Below are 17,505 nucleotides of genomic sequence, written 5' to 3' on the forward strand. Positions count from 1 at the left end.
GGGAGCTACCCAGCAGAGGCCAGCAGTCTGCTACTGGCACAACTGGAACTCACTTTCCATCACACCACTCTTCCATTCTCCACACCATTTCCAAAGACAGGGAAGGACGCATGCCTGCAGGACAAGCCCTGACAGGGATAGGACTCTAGACCCAGGATCAAAGCAGTAAACTGTGGGCGGCCCTTTGCCACACAGTGACAGCTGAGCACCATTTCAGGACTCACCATGTCAGCTCTCTGTTTCTGGCCTCCCAGTTCCTCCAGAGCCTGCGTCAACTGGGCCTGCAAAATAAGACCAGGATGGTCAAAAGGCTGTGTGTGAGCACTCCCTCCCAGGGCTGCAGCAAGGACCCTCTCCCACCTTCACTGCAGCCTCCTCTCCCTGCTGGGCCAGCAGGGCTGGGAGTTGGGCAGCAGGCAGCAGACCAGGTCAGCCAGGGTTGATTGCCCCTGCAGACAGGACAGGATCCTTGTTTGATGAATGTAACCGAGTGAATAGTCTGGTAACATGACACTCAAAATCTGTCCCAAACCCTGCTGCTGGGTTATGCATGGAGATAGGAGACACTTGGCATGGGGTGCTCAGTGCCCTCAGTTGATGGAGGAAACCATCCACCTCCCTCTGGCACATGCACATTCTAGAGAAACTGACTGATGTAGCTGTGCTGATAGGCTACATGCCACACAAACCTAAAACTCCAGATAGCCTGTTCTGAGTGGGCCATGGAAAGGCCAAGCAAAGAAGCAGGGAGTTCTTGACCAGATGAGCCAAGGGTGGCTGTACTGGGCCTGAGCTGTACTCCTCTTGACCAAGAGCCTATGAGCACGAAGGCACCATGTCTGCCGTAGCTGTGGGGCTGACATCACCAGCTCCGACTCCAGCCAAGACCAGCATCCCTGAGGCTGCCTGGAACCTGCTGAAGCAATCTAGCAACGAGAAGCTGTCTATGTGAGGCCCAGCAGCAGTTCCTGAGGCCACCTGGGAAGAAGCACAGACTAATCCCAGAGTGGCAGCACAGGGACCCAGCCCTATGGGCATGGTTGGCCTCCAGAGACACACGTGGCCTCTTCACTGGCCATGTCCTCAGGTCAGGGTAAGATCACATAGTGAGAATAGATCACAGCCCCCACAGGCACTGTCCAGGCTGCCTCTAGTGGACAGGAAGCAACACATGGAGAAAGGGAGGATGCCGGCAAGGGAACATCCCCTGCCCTAAAGCTAACAGCATGGGCTCTGTCTCTAAAGCCACCATAAAGTGACTCGACCACATACAACTATGGTCATCTTCACAGAGCCAGGGAGAAAGCCCACCCCAGAAAGGCAGACTCCTTGTGCTGGAAGTTCTGCAAAAGGCTAAAAGGCTAGAGGAACCATCCCTCCAATTTGACTCCTGGGCAGCCACCTTCAGGAGGTAGCACCAACTGGACCTCCTCCTCGAGAGGCACCTGCAGACAGGGAGGGCAGCCGAGCACCTATGGAGGCTCCCAGCATGGCGACTCCTGACTGCTGTTAGCCACCTCTTCACAATCCTGGCAAAGAAGGAAAACTGAAGCCTAGAAGCCAAATCCCACCGCAAGCCTGATCAGTGGTCAGTGACCAGGGCAGGGGAGCTGGGGGCCAAAGTCCCGGGGCCTGTTCTCGGTGCACAACTCTTCCACTCTGCCCAGAGGAGGAGGCTGCTGTTTCTTGGGCAAGGGAAGCACAGCAGATGCTGACACCCCCACCACACTCCAAACATCTACAAAGCAATACAAAAACATAAGCTATGCGACAAAAAAAGCGGGCAAGATGCACACTTCCCAGAACAGGAAACATATGACGGCGTGCACTGGAAGGCAATTAACATGGGCAGTAATGAGGAAAATGCAAATCAGGACCAACAAGGAGACACAAAAACTGCAAAATTCAGAACTCCTAGTTACAATACTAGAAGTGGAAAGGACGTAAGTCAATGGAGTCTTGTCTGTGGACATGGGGAAGGAAAACTATTGGGAAAACAATTTGGTCTTAAAGTTTAAATCTGCATAACCTATAAGTCAGTAATTCCACCCAAATATATATTCAAAGCAACTATTACACATGCTTTGACCACCCTACCTCTGTCCACTGGCCACTGAAAGATGGTGAGCAGCAGCTGCCTTTTCTGACTACAGTGCCCGCATCTGAGAGACAAACAGTGCCTGCTCGAGTACCAGCATCAGCAGGAACCCAGAAAGCTCCCCCAAATCAACAGACATGTCCCATCGATTACTACCAACTCCAGACAGAGCTGTGCCTCGGTAGGACAGTCAACCAGAACCAGACATCTGTGAATGTGCCATGTACATATGTGATGAGCACTGGGCGATATGTCACATCTTGTGGCTCAGTCAAGCACTTCTGGCAAAGAGGCCTCCTGAGCATGTGGCCTGGGCAAGCAGCAGGGTGAAAGGCACCTACTGGGGGGAAGAAAACATGGGCCCAACCAGGCCCTGTCTGCTCCACAGTGGAGGCCCTGTCAGTCAGCTTGTCCACATCTGGATAGTGACTAGATCCTTCCTAAGGTCCTGAATCTCGTTCACCTGAGGCACTTGAACAACAGGTTCAAGACCATCACCCCAACAGCCCTGTAGGGTCTGTGCAATAAGGACCCTCTCACCTTAGACAGACATATAGCAGCAGTCACCAGGAAAGGGCAGACAGGGGAGGCTCTTCTCCCCAAGCTCATGTGCAGTACCTTTAGCAATGCTGTTCCTGATGTGGTGGGGAGTCAGCAGAGACAGTGGGAGCTGGGCTCAGCTCCACAGTATCTCCTCCATGCTCTTAGGGGCATCAGTGTGCCTTCTTCTTGCTGCCTCTGCAATGACCTCAGGAAATGAAGCCGGCCACACAGTCCATCTGCTGCTGCCTTCTCCTTAAAACTTCCTGCTAGGACCAGGCTGCCTTCTAAGCAGAAAAACCCCACCAAGGTATCTTGCCCACCAGCTGTTCCCTGAATGCCACAGCTGATGTGCACATCTGAGCCAGTGGCCTGGTGTTGATGGCCATCGGTTATGTTCATTCCACTCAAGCTGAGAAAGCTTCTGCTCTGCCCAAGAAATCACCACCATGAAGAAAGCTAGACCTGACCTTAAGGCTGCAACTGACAGGGAGGCTGAGGCCCTAGAGTGGGGTGCTGGAGTCCCCACAGCAGCCCCTGTTTATTCTCTGGAGAGGTGAAGAGCTATCTCAGGGACAACTGACAAGGCAGGTCTCAGTATGAAGGTGTTGTCTTCAGGGACCGTGTGGCAAAGGTGGCACATTGCCAGTACAGCATCCACTGCAGGAACACACATAGCCATGATGGGGTGCTGTGTGTGCTCGGACACGAGCCCTAGACACACGCATCATTTGTGACACGTGGATGCTGTGCCAGGACCTCAACAGGGCTATTTTTATCCTCACTCAAGTGTGAAGTGGCTCCTGATGATCTCGCACCCCTGCTAGCACGCAGCAGGCCCAGGACGTGGCAAGAAAACCTGCAGGAGGACGCAAGCTGGGACACGACACCTCAAAGCCCTGATGGGGGCTGGCAACAGCTTCTGTCCAATCACAAGATGGCTGACTGGAAGGACCCTGAGAGCAGAGTAAGCCCCACGTAGAGGCTGTAGCCCATGCAGGTAGATCTCCCCAAGGTCACAGTTAACACGGGAGGGGCTTGATGAAACTCAAGCCACAGGCCGCCCACTTTCCTGGTCTAGCTGACACAGACCTATGACAAAATGTGACAAGCTAGCCATCCTGAGAGATCTTTCTAGGCCATAGAATCAGGTCTCGTTTGAGGCCGAGTGCCTTCTCTGCAAGACAGTGGCCTTGGGTTATGGCTATGGATGCAGAAGTACTCTTGCCTATGAATGGTGGCTAGAAGACAGTTAGCTTCCACTGGCTGCAGAGCGAGCTGACTCCCAAGCAGGCAGCTCCATGGCCAGGTGCATGGTCTGCAGAGCCTGGTTAGGGTACAGGCTGCCAGTCTGGAAACTTAGTGGGCAGGAGTGGGCTTTGCTGAGGTGGAGGACATGAACCCTGCCCCAGAATACCCTAGCACATTCAGCTCAATGTTAACGATTCTGCAGGGCACTGGGTCGAAGGTGTGGGCCTGGGTTGGCTCCCCAGCATTACCAGGAATTTGTTAGAAGCACAGGATCACAGGCCCCAGTCCTCATGCTCTGAGTCAGAGGGAGGGTCTAGTGTTCTGACCAGCCCTGTAGGGATGCTGATGCAAGCCCAAGTCTGAGAATTGCTGCTGGGGAGACTGAATTTAAAGCCACACAACCAGAATTCAAATTCCGATGTTTCTTCCTGTCAACAATGTCATACTCAACCAATGGTAATTTCCACAAAATCTGATGAGCTCAGCTGTCAGAATCTTATTGTTCCATCTATAAGATGGGCATACCATCCCTATCTCATGGGGTTGTTTTTAGAATTAAAAAGAATGTATGTGAGAACTTGGCTAAGGCACAGCAGGTGTCCTTGCTGAAAGGCGGTGTGGAGAATCACGCTCCACCAGTGGGAAGGAAGAAAGACTTCCTTTACCCACGAGGCTCACCTCCTGGCACATGCCTCTGTCCCAGTGCGCTGGAGCCTTCCGCTACGTGCTGAGGACCAGTGCTTTCAACCTGTCCCCAAGTTCCTAGTTGTGCTCAAACACAGACAGCTCTCAGCCTGGAGATCAGGTGTTTTTTCCTTGGCTCGCCCTCTCACCGTTTCAAGGTTTCCCATCATGCTTCGTCCCTGCTTTTCACGGTGTGATCTTCTCTAGCTCTTCACACAGCAGAGCAGTAAATAAACACACTCAGGAGAAAGGAAAGTCCTTTGCGAGGGCAGTGCCATCTGAGCCCCACAGAAGTAATGGGGAGGAAAAGAAGAGAGGGAATGGTCTGATTTTTCTAAGCTGGAAGTCAGAAATTATTCCAGCTCCGCTGCAATCTGAAATTGGGATATTTCCACACAACACACCTCACAGCCAGCAGCACTGTAATCTGTTTTAATTAAATAAACTGGAAACGCAGATCAGGCCGATGAGTGGAATGAAGGTGCCACAAATTTATATTTATAGCTCTATCGACAGAGGACTCATGACATCTGCTACCAACTTCTGCAGCTGTTTTATAAATGGAATAAATAAAACCCATGCAGAACAGCACCAACCTCACCAGAGACGGGCTACTGGGATTCTCCCAGCTCGACATTTCCAGTTTGTTTTACTGAAATGTTTTTGCCCACATTAGAGCAGACGGAGGAAGCTAAGTAGGCTATGTGAGCACTGAGAGGAGGGGAAGTGAATTCCCCGTGGCTGCCAGGCTTGGAGCCTGCACTTGTCCATCTGCGAACATGAGCCCTGTGCCCTCAAGCACTCACACAGGCCCCAAGGGCACACTGGTGGGCACAAGCCAACAAAAAGCCTGCTGACCCCAAATTAAAGCAAACAGGAGCCTGGGTGAAGGATGGGGTGGGACGAGAAGGACAGAGCAGAGCAATCAGACAGACATGAGAGCTAAAAGTAGGGAGGACGGGAAGCCTAGAGACAAAAGAAGAAATGAGTGGGCCGGGGTGGAGGCAGAGAGTGGAGGGAAGCAGCAGCCCCACTCCCATGAGGGCCTCTGAACCCCACCATCCAGTGGCACTCTTCTACCTGATGCCCAGAGCCCACCTCTCAGACCAAGATACTGGGGGGTACACACATCTGTTTCTTGACTGCGGATCTGGATGTCCAATCAGATCCCTGCAGCTGTAAGGAGTGTCCCCATAGGCACCTCAGCCACCCTCTGGCTCTTGAGGACAACTAAGCACCACGAGGGATGTGAAGCCTCATTTGCAAGCTTCCCTGCCCCCCAGAAGAAGCTTGAATCTCAGTCACTAGTGAAGTTTGCCCATTTGAGAGGCCCTGAAGGCCCTCTGGGTTCCATAAGGTCACATGACCTCACTGTGCGACAGTATAGGACCCTCGACCAACAAGCTCCTAACAGGCAGCTTGGAACAACTTTTAAAGTGCTCCAGGCATGGGTGGCTTCCAGAACTTAGAATGTGTGAAATTTTGCTATTCAATAAACAATTGAAAAACTCACCCACCAAAGACTTCAAGGGCACTAGCCCTGCCACCTGCAACCAAGACCAGTGTCCAGTTGCTCTGGACTGCCGGGTGAGGTTGAGCTGGCCTCTTAGGACTGCAGCCCAGCAGTGCAACCTGAGCAGGGGATTCAAGTAGCGCAAACACCTGCCCCACTGTCCCGCCCTACACTCAGTGCCCATGTCCCCTAGGGCCAGGACTGATGGTGGGTTCAGCACTCAGACCTGGGACAGGGACTGGGGTGTGTCCGATGTGTTGCCCCCAGGGCAAGGCAAGGATCAGGAAGTTCTGCTTAGGTGGCTTCAACTGTGACAGGCTCACCCCTATCCCACATGGATGGCAAGAAGTTAAAGGAGATTATGCAGGCCACAGTGTGGCACCCACAGGACACTCAGTAAGTGACATCTTCATTAATAGGACCAGCACAAAGGAGACAGCAGACTTCAGTAAATGGGCTCATGGTCCAGGGATGACCTGCCCAGAGTCCCATTCGCTAGAAAGAACCGGGCTGGAGATGGGAAGGTTCTGACTGTGGATCCCCTACTGGGCTGGGCATTGGATCTATGGGCCAGAGTGTGGGTGGGCTGATAGCAGGTCACAGGAAAGAGCAACCTATAACCTCACAGCTGGCTTATTCCTGGCCCCTGGCTGGTCCTTGCCAATCCAGGATTCTATTCAGTTTCCCTGGCAATGGGGACCCGGACACCCTGGGAGGTTCTGCCACAGCAGCCTCAGCACTAAGAATAGTCAACTGGTGGCTCAGAAGTCAGAGCCCTGTGGGGAGAGACCACAACTCACGGCCTCATCTGGAGTGGGCAGGGGTTGCTATGGCCACTGGACAGTTCCATGGGATATGGGAGCCATGAGACCGGAAGCTTCCCACCTTGGGTGGACTCAGCTTTTACAGTTTGCACCAGCCACAGATACCTTCTAGGTTCTCCATTTCTCCTGTGTGGGAAGCAAGCAATCGTCCTCGCCATGGCTGGAAGGAGGACCCAGGTCAGACCTCTGCCCCACAGCCCTCCTCACCAGGCCCATGCAACCACCAGATCTCACAAGACATCAAGGCCTTTTCATAGTAAGTGGAAGCTGGAGATGTGGACACCACCCTGAGTCTTGTGACTGGTACCCCGTCCCTGAGGCTAGCCTTAACTGTGGGGGCATGGCCACTTCAGGCAGAGCCCAGCCCAACTCTCACTGGACTCCACACCTCCCACCAGGCTCTGCCTCTTCTTTGTCAATGTGCTTATTGGTGCCCATTGTCATGGCCGTGTGCCATGCCTATGAGGAGGACCAAGCATAGGGTACCCCTGGGCAACTGCCTGGGCCCAGGGACTTCCTCAAAAGCTCCTGTGGCCAGCCAGTGGCCCCCAACTAGCCTCTCACTGAGGGCTGCCCTGCAGTGGGAACAGGAGGATGCGGGCCTGCCAGGGCAACACTGCCTTCCCAGGGCAAAGGGCTGGTGCTAAAGGCTGGAACATGGGGTGGGGGACAGAGAACATCTAAGAGGCTCTTCCCCTGAGGGCACTATGGACCTGAAGCTGCCTGGGGAACCACACCTAATGCCAAGATCAGAAGTACCCCTACTGTCCTGGCTCTTGCTTCCAGGCAGCAAGGCCTCTACCCTGGGGAGCCGCTGGACAGTGCAGGAGCCCGTGTTTGCCCTGCTTTCCCCAGTTCTTCTCTAAAGCACCACGCTTCCACATAAAAATGAACCACCCTTAACAAACTATAGGAGAAATAGCCACCACCTGTGTGCTTCCCTGTGTGGAGGTACTTCTGTGATGTTACCCAGGGCTGGGAGAAAGTCCCCCAGTTCCACTGGCCCTTGCTCAGTCAGCATCCCCAATCTAGACAGCCAATCTATCCTCCATAGGATAAGGTTGTGTTGCCACCCTCACCTCACTGTGAGTGAAAGCAGATCTCTTGGGAAAGTTAGGGAGTTCTCAAACCTCACACCTCATTTGGTCCTAAATTACCTGAGAGCAACCGCTCTGCATGAGGAACTGCAACCAGGATGGAACTGTTGGGTGCCTCTTAGGAGCAGTGCTATGCCAGGCAGAGACCTCCTCTAGCCTCACTGGGACCCTAGGACCCCATACACACCTCCCATAGAATAGAGTCCAGATGACTCCTCCGTCCAGTTTCCCAAGTCTCCCCAGAGGAGCTTCACCCTCCACAAGCACAGGCTCTGGCGCCTCACTCCCTATGCCTAGCAGCAGACCTTGACCTGTTGTACCCTCATTGAACAGGGAACTCCACAGCACCTGACTCAGCACAGCCACAGAGGTCTGGTCCATGGGAGAAGGACCCAATGGGGAGGAAAGATGAAAAGTGGGGGCAGGGGAGAGGCAGCCTTCTCCCCAGCAAGCTTCCTGTCTGGGAAAGCACAGGGGGTGTTCCCGGTTGAGCAGGAGAATAAAAACAATGTTGAGGAGAAACCTCCCTGGGGCTCCTCCACAGCAGACCCATCTGAGGGCTCTCAAACCTGCCCCAGGCCCAGAAGCAAACCACAGGGCTGCAGCTGCTGCTACCTGGTGGTGGCAGGAAGCCCACAGTTTCCCACCTCTGTGGATCTAGGTACTTGGACAAGACTCAGAGGGGCATCCAGTATGTCCCCCCAGCTCACACTCAATCCAACAACTATTGCATTCCCAAGGGCTGGGGATGCCACTGCCCATGCTTTTCTCCCCCTGCCAGGCAGCAGCATGCCCCGTCAGGGACAGTTCTACAAAAGAAGGCTGCCGTCTACCATGTGGAACCCTGAGGGAGATGAGGTGCCAGGCCAGAATATTTGGCCACCTCAAACAGCAGAGTAGGTGGCATGTCCACTGACTCTAGGCAGCAAGTGGTAACTGGTGGACCTGGAAGGAGAGCGAGGAGGTCCAGAGCACTGCATGTGGGTCTCTACCTCAACACAGCCATGGGCTGCTGAAGCCCAGGTCCAGAGGAGCAAGGCTAGCGAGAGGTCAGATCACTTCTGGAGGGCCCAAGGGACTGTGTGCAGAAGGAAACAGCCATGACAGAGACCCCAGGTAAGGAGCGGGGAGCAGCTCTCAGACCCCACCCTGCACCTGGACTGGCCCCTTGAACCCAACAGTATTGGAAGGCACAGCTGGTGTCAAAGTGCACTCCAGCTGGGCCTCTAATCTCTCTGTCTGGCAAATCCCCCATAACTTCAGGAGACACAGGAGAAGCGGGCAACCTGCCCTTATATGTCCCAAAATAGAAAGTGAGAAGGGTCTCCTGACACACACCCATGAACCAGGCGATGGCTGAGATCCACCAAGTTGCCCCAGGTAGTACAGTGAGCACATCTGGTCAGTGAGTGCTGATATTGAAACCTGGGTCATGACACAGAACTCGAACACATGGCACCAGCTGTGCTCAAATGCTGGGCTCATAATGACCTGTGCAGAACATGTGGCCAACACAGATGGGGATTTCTCAATGTGAGAAATGCTAGGGATGATGGAAGATGTCGAGCCGTCCCTGCATATCTCTCTTCATTAGCATTTCATATGGAGTCAAATGGGTGGTAACAGGGTAGCTATTAACGCGCTCATGTCCATGATGGCTTCACTCTGTGCAGCCAAGGATGGAGGGCCTGCTCCTAGGCACAGACACTGAAGCAGCAGAATGAGTTCCCAACCAATGGGGTTTGGAGGTCAGTACAGAACCAGAGGTCTCTCTCACTCGTGGTTCACTCTGCTGAAGAGTGCCATTGAGGGCTGACCCCAGGCAGAGACATAGTATAGGCCCCCAGGGTGCCTGCAGGGACCTCAGAATAAGCGAGAGGCTGAAAGGATGTGAGGACAGCCCAGTCTGCAGCCTCCTGCTGTGGAGCAGGGACCCTGGGACCCCACACCCACCTCCCATAGGATAGAGCCCAGATACTCCTCTGGCCAGTTTCCCAAGTCTCCCCAGAGGAGCTCCACCCTCCACAAGCACAGCTCTGGGCGCCTCTTTGCCACCTGCCACACCCAGAGCCCTAGTCTTGGCATTCCCCGTACCTCCTCACATACTGGGTGACCTGCCAACCACCTTCCCCCATCTCCCTGGACGTGCCAGCATCCAGGGGAATCAAGGTGGTCCAAGATAATTCCCTCATATGAACCTTGTTCTCCCAACACAGCACCCCTAACCTGTTAAACAGGTGAAGCTTGTTTATTAGACATCTCCCTCACCTATCAGCTGAGCTCCAAAGGGGCAGGAACTCTGCTGAATGTTCCCCTGTGCGGAACTAGGCCCAGTGGGAAGCAATTGTGGCCACACAGGAATCCTGGCTCTCCCCTCTAGACCCTGGCCATCTGTCCAGCTGGGACATCAGAGGTGATCTCCAAACACTGGCTAAATGAGAAATGTAGACAGCACCCTGCATGGTGTGATGAGCCACACCAACACCTCTCATCTGCATCACCATCACACTGTGGATCCAGGCCCATCATGGTGACAGTGAGCACCAAGACCAAAGGATACCACAGAAGCTTCTGGGAGTGGCAGTGCAGTGGTGCAGAGCAAGTGCTGTGGCTGCACTCTAGGTCTGGCACTGTCCCATACCAGCTCAGTATCCTGTGCACACCCCCAGGCCTCTCTTGGCCTTGGCTTCCTCCTCAGGAAAATCAGGATAACAACAGCACCTGCTTCTGGAGATGGAAATAAAGTGCAGAGCCGGCTGGCAATGCTGGCCAACTTGGTTGTGGAGGTTTTCCTACCTAAGAGGAGGCATTGCCCATGCCCACAAGAGCTATGCTGCTCCTGCCAGGGAGTGGAGCAAACCCCTCCTCAGCTCTGCTAGGGAAACATTGGCATTTGTACCTCAGGGTGGGATAGTTTGCTGGGAAGCTGTGACCAGGCATGCAATGTTGCATTCTCAGGCCCATCAGGCAGATCCCAGCTCAGAGCAGATACAAGCTGTCCAGGGAAGAGAGGCCATGCAGGGCTCTGACCAGCCTAGGTACTCATCAGCAGAAAGCCTCAGGAGCCAATGAGTCATGCTAAGACAGATCTGCCCTCCATTCATTTTCCTCTAGAAGAGGACATGGGGCATCAAAGAGGGCCCAAAGGTGATGCAGGTGGCAGCAGGAGAAAGAAGAAAGAGGCCACAGGCTGAAGCTGCCCTCTACCCAGAGGACCCTTTAGCATCCCAGAACAGAGACTTGGAGGGAAATCACACAAGGAGAAACCGCTGACCCAGGGACATGGGAAACACAGATCCAAGCCCACACTCTAGGCCTCAGGGCTACCTCTGAGGCCCCCAGAGGGAACTCTACTCAGCAAAGGCCACCCCTCAAATTGACATCCTACAATACCTGCCATCTGGACAGGACTATCTAGGATCCCTCCAACTACCTCATGCCATGAAGAAAATTAAAGCAGACCATGTATGCAATATAACCATCCATGACCACACCCTCCCCCATAGTCTCTGGTCCAAGGAGGATGACCATCTGGGGACATGGGCCCTTTACCCACCCATGGCTCAGACTTACTTCCATCTCCGTACTGTGGGCATGCACCTTCTGCACCATGTCTTCAGCCTCCCGCACGCGCCGTGTCAGCTGGGGTGAGTACTCAGCCTGGGTCATCTCACTGTCATAGGACCCCAGGATGGCACACATGCCATCCCGCTCCTGTGGGCACAGAGGACAGTTGGTCAGCAGAACATGGAGACAGGAACCTGGGGAGCTCCCTTATGCAGCACCTCAAAGAGTTCAAGAATTCAGTTTCACGCTTACCTGCCAACAGTGCCCACCTCCAGAGCTCCTGTCCCAGAGGCCCAGGTGCTCAGAACTCCCAGGCCTTTCACCACCTAGGCCAGCAATCCCAACAGCATGTCCTAGTCTCAGTGCTTACTCTCCCTGTGTCAGGCTGAATACCCGCTTGCTTTGACTTCTCACCAGATCTCAGACAGTAACACTCAGAGCAAGGACATAAGCCAGCATTCTGGTGGGTGAGGAGGCACCCATACGAGTAGGGATACTTGGCAACCTATTGGGATAAGAAACACTCTGCTCTGCCCAACTACCCTGACTCTAAACACAAGGCCAGGATCCATCAGCAAATGACTCCTCATGGATGCTTGAGGCCACCAGAGTGTCACTGGGCCACCAGCCATGCCAAGCAACCTGCCTCCTCTCTTGACACAAGATAGCAATCACAAGAAGCAGTGACCCAAGTTTCCTGAGACAACAGACTGATCACACAGCCAGGAGTCTCAGCCTAGACAAGATCACTGCTTACCTATACCCTGCCAGAGTGAGAGTCAGGAAGTCAGGAACCCTGGGAGAAATGGGTGGCTTTTCCCCTGCCAAGACTGAGACTGATTCCTTCCTGAGACTGGAAAGATCCATCACACATGCCTGAATGAAAAAGTCTTGCTAAGCCAGCAGGGGGGCCTGCAGAGACAGAGGATGCTGCCTGGTGGGGAGCTGAACTGCTAAGGAAGGCCATGCCTCACAGGAAGCTGCCTCCTCCTCCTCCTTTGACTGAGGCTGTCAGATGTGAACCTAAGGCCACAGGGCCACGGGGTTCTCCCGGCTTCAGATACTCGATTCCTAGGTGGAGAAGGTCCATCCAACAGATCCAGGACCAGGCAGGGGCTCCTCCCATCTGTCCTGCTGCCCCCCTGCACTCAGTGGACTACACAACTGGGGATAGGGGAGCCCTTGTTCAGAAGCCCAGGTGTGTCAGCGTACAGCTTCTCTGACCACCTGTGCATGCAAACACCCTGGGGGTCTTGCAGAAGGTAGACTCAGATTCCACAGGGCAGGCAGATCTGGCTGCAATGCCACCTTGCAATGCAGAGACCTTACTAGTGTGCTCAGTGACCCCCTTTTTGGCTCCGCCCACTTCTAGGGCCAGTGATGAGGAATCTGGAGCAACACAGGCCACAAAGAAGGTAATGGCTTCTGGGAGACCCTGGTTCAAACCCCAGCTCTGACCTCAAGTCTCAGATCCTTCCCAGTAAGATGGAGACATGAAGGATAGCTATGTAACTCAACACTGTTGTGAACAAAGTGTCCAGAGAACTGCCCTGTAAATGCTTGGTGCTCATGAAAGGATAGAATTGTATCAATGTTGGTGAACACTAGCAGTTAAGAAGTGAGGAAGCAGGTTTACACACTTACTGGCACATGCCCCTACCCAACACATGAATCCAGGGAAAGGAGCAGAGGCCAAGGTCAGACTAGCCCCTCATCACCTCCCTCTGTGCCCTGGCCAGCAGCTCCCTCCCTCCCACCCAGCCCTGGCTCAAAGGGCAATTCATGGCCCTGATGGAGACCTGCTCTCTCAGACCTCCAGGGGAACAAGACCTCCACACAGAAACAGGTCTTCATGACCACCAAGGTCCCCATGCAGGTAGCATTCTCTCAGTGTGTACTTCCACAGGCTGCTGCCCAACCATGTCCCCAGGAGAGGCCAGGCCCATGGCTCAGCCACCTCCAGCAGGAACACAGGTCCCTCCTTTGTGAGAAAGACAGGCAGCATGTTGGGGTGTAGGAAATCCTGCCTTCTCCTTCCTGAGATGATGGGCCCTCAGAGCCTTGGGCTGCTGTGTCTAGGCACTCTGCATTCACTGGCAAGGGACACAGTTGTCACCCCAGTGTGGACTCTGTAATTAGTTGATGACAAAAAAATTCAATAAGTGAGAAATTAAAGTTACAAATCCAACTGGAACTGGTCACATATCCGGGGAAAATTTGTTTCCACGGGAAGGTTTATGGAGTGTCATAATTTTATTGAAATCCTTTATCTTCCCATTGACTTTTATCGTCTCAAGCTGGTTACCCGAGTTATCATTACCAGAGTGTCGATGTTGCTCGAGGCTGGGGCGGGGGATCTCCTTTCATAAACAAACTACAATTGTCTCCTTTATTGACCAATAAATCTCAAAAATGCTGCCCTTCACTACGGCTCTCTCTATTACATCTCCAGGCTAGCAATGGCTGGCAAAGAAGAAAAATGTAAAGTGAAAAGTTTGTTGTTTGTACCTTTTCAAGAAATTGTTTTGTCATTAGCAGAAGAGCAGGCACTGTGCTGGTGTGATTTGGTAACGACTTTTTAATGACTGATTCCACTTGTGGTAAAGTTCGCTTCGTTTCCAATTGAGCAAACACAGACGATTAATCGCTGCACAAACAGGCGCCCAGGCTGTGCTGACAGAAGCCTTAAAGACTTGCTGGAGAAGTACAAAACAAAACAATGTTTTCCACTGAGTGCTTCTCCTGGGTACAGAACGGTCCTGTCTGTGAGCAATGGAGTTGGTTTGTCACCCCATTAATTAATGGCAATTCGAAGAGAAAGCTGGGAGACAGGCTCACCTTTGAAGAAGCCAGTGGAGGACCAGGGGCCTTGTGCCTTTGGAGACCCCTAAACCAACCACAGGATGTGAGTGCTTTCTATGCCTGTGGTGACCAGCCAGAGGCCATCCTAGTCCTGAGTCCCCTTCAAGAAGGAAGCTAAGGGAGTAAAGTGCCCAATGGTAAAGAAAATCATAAAGCTGGAAAAGAATTTCAAGGTCAAGGCCAGACAGGAATTTTCTAGAAGGAAACTGAGGTATGGAACTGCAGAATCACTTGTCCATGGCCCTAGGCATCCACTTACTGCTCATGGGTGTCTGAGCTTTCCAGTTAAAATAAATTTATCTGAGCACAGACCAGGCAGTGAGGCCAGCAGGGGGCATAGACTACCACCATAGGACAAAGAGCAGCAAGCAGGGGTGTAGGAGCTGGTCAGCCATGATCCTGGGTGGAACTGAGAGTCCTGGGAGGCAGGGAACTATGGGCTCAGGGAGATCAAAGAGAAACCCACGGGCTGACACCATCACAGAAACAAATACACCAGGACAGATCAGGTGAGTAGAGGGTGCAAAGAAGAGTTTGAGCCCAGCACCCCCAGCCCTGCCCAGGGGACCCCCCTGTGGCAAATCTCTCCATACAAAACCACCCTCCTTGACCCTACTTCTTCACTGCCACTTAGGCTACCCCAGGGGACATCCAAAGCCCATCCTAGATAGCTGCCACCTTCCCCCCACAGGTACTAGGCTTTTGCTTCCCTCAAGGCTGGCCCGGAAAGTTCCTCCAGCAGGAATACAATGGGACCACCTTCCTTCAGGTACAGCATTACTACCTGTGGTATAGTACCACAGGTATACAAAGTCTTGCTGCAATACTAGCTCCTCCCTACAGAATCCGACCCTCATCTCCCACACCTAGCAGTTTGAGGTTCATTTGGGCCAACCAAGGACCTGGGGAGGGTTCCCCCACTCAGGTTGTGCAGCTGCAACCAGTGGGACAGAGGGAGAGGGACTGTAGGAAGAGGAAGTCCCTAGGAGGTGACAGGAACAAGACAGAACATAGAGAAGGTGGGCTTCTTTGAAGATAGCATATGTCACATGTGTGCCTATCTGTGTGACCATAAGTGCACATAATAAATTTAACTGGGTGACCCAGAGGTGGCCAGCAGAGTGTAGGAGCCATGCTGCTGACACTCCTAGCCCTAATGGTCCTACTGCTGCTTCATGGCACCCTGGCAAGTCCTGCTGGGGTGCAGGTCTCCAGGAGAACCTGTGTAACCACCAAGGGCTGCTGGAAGCCTCTGCTACCGGAAGACCCAGTACGTTCATCCTTTATCCTTTTGCTCATATATTCACCAAACATGGATTCCATGAAGAGAAGCCAGGGAAGGTATGGAGAAGGAGCACAGGCCTTTGGCAGAGAACACAGAAAAGACCTATGGCCCAAGTGCTAGAGAGATGCCAGGTGGACACGGGTGACCACAGCATGTAGACTACAGCTGATGCATAGAGGGAAAGGTACACCAGGCAGAGGGCACAGTGTGGGCAGTCCCCAGTGTGCCTTGCAAAAGAATAACAGGGACAGTGGTGATTACCCCTCAGCCACCTCAGTCAAGAGGAGGCCTTTTCCACTGAGCTCTTGAGACTAGTCCCAGAACACACTGAGGAGTGGCTTGGGAATGAAGAGACATCCACCACACATACACGGATGGCCAGAGTAGGTCACCTGGGCAGTGGGGTGCCACACACCTGCTGAGATAGTTGGGGGACAAGTCTGGGGAGGAGTCTGCCTCCTGCAGGGAACACCAAGACAAGCTTCATGCCTGGGCTGGAGAAGGGCAGCGCAGTGACATAGAGGAGACAAGAGCGAGAGCCACAGTCCCAGTCTGGGAGGGGGAGCCACGAGGGAGTCTATTGGGAAACAGATAATTCAAGGGGGCCGGCAGCACCTCAGGCTGATGGGAACAGAGGCATGCGGCACAGTTGTCACAGAGCTTCCTTCTTCCCACCTTCCCAGACTGCAGCCCTTCACCCCTCCAGTGACATGAAGTGTGCAAGCCCAGGACTAGCTCCCAGGTCACAGAGGCCCAACAAGGCCCAAATCCTAGCTGGACATCAACTTGCTTATGACCTTGGCAAGAATAATCAGCTCTCCGTGTGCCTCAGGAGGTTCAATCGTAAAGTGGAAAGGGCAAAGTGTCCAGCCAGCCTTGAGTTCACATGTAGCTGCACATGAAGCTCTGGTACTTGCTAGGTGCTGAGTCACTGCTGTCCTCATGACCCTTCCTCCCACTGTTTGTTTCTCCAATGGGGAGAAGACACTAGGTGCTCTGTTGAGACAGGTGCATGTAAGTGTTTCTGAGCCCTCATGGTGAAGTAACCAGTGACTGAAGAGAGAAAGGGCCCACCCAGGATCGTGAGCCAGGGAAGGTCCCCAGGAAGCAGGGGTAAGCCCAGAGAGACCGAGCTGAGCTGGTGGCATTTGCATGCAAGAGGGTCCCTTCCTCAGATTTCTCCTCTGGGCAAAGCAGTGGCCCTTCCATTCACTTCTCCCTGGTCTCTGCTGCCAGGGCTACTGGGTCTCTTACCTTCTCTGACCACCCATGCATTCTCAGGGCCATTTGACCATAGCCTCAGCATGGTCAGCCAACTTGGTTACCTGCACTCAATTCTTGGTCCCTCCACAAGGTTTTTCTTAAGAAAAGGAAATTATGATCAAGTGCAGCTGCAAAGCCCTATTCCTACCTGCCCCATGGCACCCTGGCCAGCAGCTTCATGGAGTCAAGGAAAAACCCAGGTCTGCCCGCTCTGCCCACCCTAGGCCTCCTTTTCTATCACTAATCTCTCCTCAGACCCCACTTTTTGGTGTACACAGGGATCCTCAGAGTCTCCAGCACCAGGACCCTTTGGCCACACAGAGCAGGACCATTTCCAAGGACTTCCTTACACTATTAGATGCTTTGGAAAGGAGGAGAAGGAGGGGAGGACGCACACCCAAGAGGAGGTGGGCAGCTGCAGAGGAGGTGCTGCGCTAGTGCTTAAGAGGCTTCCTCTCTGATCCACACCAGTCTGCCCTTTGGCCTGTGGATGCCAGGGTTCTGACCCAAGCCCCAGACAA

At 53.4% G+C, this 17,505-nt stretch overlaps 1 protein-coding gene across 1 annotated transcript in view; it reads right to left on the bottom strand.

The window, feature by feature from the left end:
• The window catches only part of LOC144372094 (mitotic spindle assembly checkpoint protein MAD1-like), a 257,564-nt gene that overhangs the window by 72,076 nt on the left and 167,983 nt on the right, over positions 1-17,505 (bottom strand). The window contains exons 7-8 of the mRNA XM_078035512.1: positions 11,581-11,721; positions 225-281 (exon numbers count right to left, since the gene is read on the bottom strand). Of these exons, the coding sequence (XP_077891638.1) occupies positions 225-281; positions 11,581-11,721 (198 nt within the window). The remainder of the gene's footprint in view (positions 1-224; positions 282-11,580; positions 11,722-17,505) is intronic.

The sequence above is a fragment of the Ictidomys tridecemlineatus genome, chromosome Y (genome assembly GCF_052094955.1).
Source record: "Ictidomys tridecemlineatus isolate mIctTri1 chromosome Y, mIctTri1.hap1, whole genome shotgun sequence".
NCBI classification, from domain to species: Eukaryota; Metazoa; Chordata; class Mammalia; order Rodentia; family Sciuridae; genus Ictidomys; species Ictidomys tridecemlineatus.